Below are 3,103 nucleotides of genomic sequence, written 5' to 3'. Positions count from 1 at the left end.
TTTCTGCTAGTGGCTACACTGGAAAATCAGACTTGTTCGGCTGCTGTCAGGAGCAAAATTTGGGATTGTCATCACTAGTGCTTCATTAGCGTCGTGATGTTTTGGCATTGTTTTTGGTTCCCCCTCTCTCTACTAGTCTCTTCGTGGTAGGTGGTCAGAGGAATCGTCTCCTCGTCGCATGTTCATGTGAGGCGATACTGTCATGTAAGGGGGGTTGTTTCTTACCCTTTTGTTCAATTCGTTGCTGTCGGATTTCGGATCTACTTTGTGATCGAAGTCGTCTTTTGAACCATGATCCCGACAGCAGGGTTTCTGATTATTGTTTAGAGTAGAGACCCGGGTACGTTATGCACTGCATGCCACATGGTGCATTGACGGTGGAATATTCTAATCGTGATGAACCGAAGACAGCTCGACAGACGTGAGTAGCAGGCTTGGTACAGATGAATCGTGACCCCTGGCTAGTCACCCGTCCAAGTGGGTCGAGAACTTGCCCTCTTTGGGTCTGCCACGCGGGCGAATATTCCGTCAGGCGTCCATTCGGTACATGCGTGACGCTGTCTTGACCCTGGTGGTTCGCACTTCGGACTCATTCTTTTCTTGGGTCGAGTCCGTGCTTGGAAACCTTGACCTCAGGTACCGTCCCTTTCGATCCGGATGTTCTTGATTTTGAGATGCGGAGGAGAAGGCGACCAACATACTACGGTACTCTGTAGTCGGGGCTTGTTGAAGTTCCACAATCCTCCCCCACGATGTGCTCTTTCTCCATCATCCTCTATTCTTCACAGTTGCTTGGATAAAAGATTCTACATGGCCCTCGTTTTGTACCTGTCTCCTGCACCTCTTTCGTTAGACTAACCGAATCACGACTAGTTCTCGACTCTTACCGACCATCGTAGAAACTGGTACCTGACTACTACGTACTCCGTACCCAGTTCTCCTGTGGGTGGTACCCACCACGACCCGTCAAAGTGACCAGGTGAGAGACTTTTGGTCTCGACTCTGAGTGTCTCGCCGTGTACCACCACTCACCCACTGGGGGCAACGGCCTTGTGTCTCTTTACCATCTTGGATTCGGGTATTCTTCGTGTTGACAGATCGCAAGCCACTCGCTCTTTCTGTCCACCCAAGAATCCCATCGTTGCCGTTGGATCACTTGACCGAGATTATCGTATCCCCCGTTCTTTCCCTCGGGCCAGAACCACCCTCCTTTTCCACCAGTCCCACCGTCCGCTCTCTTCTCCCTTCTTGCTCCTTCACACACAGAGACCCCCCTTTCCCTTCATTTTCCTCGCTCTTTTTGTCTCTCTTTCTGTCGCTTCGAAAGTCCCTTCCGATTGTTCCGCCTTCTTTCCTTCTAACTCTTCCCCACGGTTCCGGAAAATTAACCTTTTCAGACACATTCCTTCCACCCTTGCGGCTACCGGGTGCGGTGCGACTCTCCCACGTTCTCTGCAAGCGCCCCCTTTTACTGTCCGCGCCAGTCCAGTGGCTCTTCCTTTTGTGGGCACGGGCTCGTTCCAATTTCCAGTCCCACTTTGCCTCGTGCGCATCTACTTCCCCCCAGACGCTATCGCCAGTCCACGCGCGCGCCTGGTTCTCTCCCTGCTCACTCCGCGATCGCAAATCACCCACAACCCCCGCCTCTTCTTCTCTTTCTCTTCCCTTGACCAGCTTGTTCGTCATACTCTCCACCATTGGAACACGGAGAATATTCGATTGCTCCAGCTGCTCCAGCTGCTCCAGGTAATCAGTGTGCTGCACGAGACGTACAGGTGAGTTCGAATTCGGCTGTTTGACATCCGTTGGGGGAAAATCCGGTATTGGCACCATTCGATCCAGGAATTAATCGTGAATGATCAGATCTGTTTTTGAAAACATCCGGGATCCCTCTTCCGGCAATCAATCACTGTCAATCGGTCCCGCTGCATCGAGAGGAAAGCTTGATCGCCACGATCAGGGATATCCAACATCCCCACTGGGCCAAGAACAAATACAAAAAGAGCATCACCACCTTCTTTACCAGCATTGATCCCACACCACACTCACTGTCACCATGGGTCTGATTGATAAACTGCAAGCTAGTATGTTGCATGTCCCAATCCAATATCCAATGACTTCGCCGCACACACCCCCCCCCCCCCCCCCTCTCTCACCCGTGAAATTGCAGTCTAACCTGGTCTCTTTCCTGGCAGAGCTCGAGCTTTACCGCTTGGAGCAGCGATATGCTCGTCGCAAGCATCGTACCACTTTCTCCACAGGCGCCCAGTACGTCGATGGCGAGTACGTGTATCAGGCTGGTGCCCGCTCCCCCAACAGCACCGGCTCCAAGCAATCCAGCGGCAGCTGGCGACCATCGGTCCTGCGCGGGACGCAGGAATCCCGCTGGCGCTGAAATGCAGCGACCTGCGATGCGTGATTGCTATTGCCGACAACTTTTCCTGCAAATATTTTTTTTCGTGATCGGTCGACATATGACCCCCATTGAGCGCCTTCTTACCGCCCACCTTTCTTTTTCTTTTTGGGACAATTCCCCGTACCGACGGTTTCCTCCACCTCCTCTCTCCAAAGACCCACCCCTGGAGTTCCGTTGCTCGGATATGCCAGTTCTTTGCGCGTGACGTACCTACGAAGATCACCAATGCTTTGACTCCTCCTTGACGACCTCACAACCCCCTTACCCTCTCCTCCTGCTGCTACGCCCGCTCCACGAAAATGGTCTCGTCTTCACTCTCGCCCTGTTTCCACCTCTTCCTTGTTTGTCTTCCTCCACACTGGATGCATGTGGCCGTTCCGTCCTGGCTGACTCTGCTATGGCCAGAGCCCAGGATGGGGTTGTTGGATTGATTTTACCCTTGAACACTGATGCCTGTTCTTGTCCGAGCCGGCATGTCAATCAGACGGGGGTATCGAGAGAGCCGTGTTGATCCTCCGCTTTTCTCCTCCTGCGGAACGGCTCTTTCTCTCTTCCCTCGCCCCCCTGTCTTCTTTCTGATTCTTTTCTCTTTCAATCTGCATTGTGCCGTGAGCATAGCGCCTCTCTTCCACTTTTCTTCTTGTGACTAAGCTTTTTTTTTTTGACCTATTTTGCGTTGGATATTCC

At 52.5% G+C, this 3,103-nt stretch overlaps 2 protein-coding genes across 2 annotated transcripts; one reads left to right on the top strand and one right to left on the bottom strand.

Moving 5' to 3' along the window:
- Nucleotides 1-1,152: 1,152 nt before the first annotated feature.
- On the bottom strand, nucleotides 1,153-1,833 carry POX_u09925 (uncharacterized protein; the record flags this gene model as incomplete). Its single annotated transcript, XM_050118663.1, has 1 exon — nucleotides 1,153-1,833. One exon carries the CDS (start codon nucleotides 1,831-1,833, stop codon nucleotides 1,153-1,155), a length of 681 nt encoding a protein of 226 aa, XP_049964915.1.
- Nucleotides 1,834-2,056: 223 nt separating this feature from the next.
- POX_u09924 (uncharacterized protein) lies at nucleotides 2,057-2,395 on the top strand (the record flags this gene model as incomplete). Its single annotated transcript, XM_050118662.1, has 1 exon — nucleotides 2,057-2,395. One exon carries the CDS (start codon nucleotides 2,057-2,059, stop codon nucleotides 2,393-2,395), a length of 339 nt encoding a protein of 112 aa, XP_049964914.1.
- Between the last annotated feature and the right edge of the window lie 708 nt (nucleotides 2,396-3,103).

The sequence above is a fragment of the Penicillium oxalicum genome, assembly GCF_001723175.1.
Source record: "Penicillium oxalicum strain HP7-1 chromosome Unknown unanchor15, whole genome shotgun sequence".
Lineage (NCBI taxonomy): Eukaryota > Fungi > Ascomycota > Eurotiomycetes > Eurotiales > Aspergillaceae > Penicillium > Penicillium oxalicum.
The sequence above is the reverse complement of the archived record's forward strand: the minus strand, read 5'-3'. Positions and strand labels throughout refer to the sequence as shown.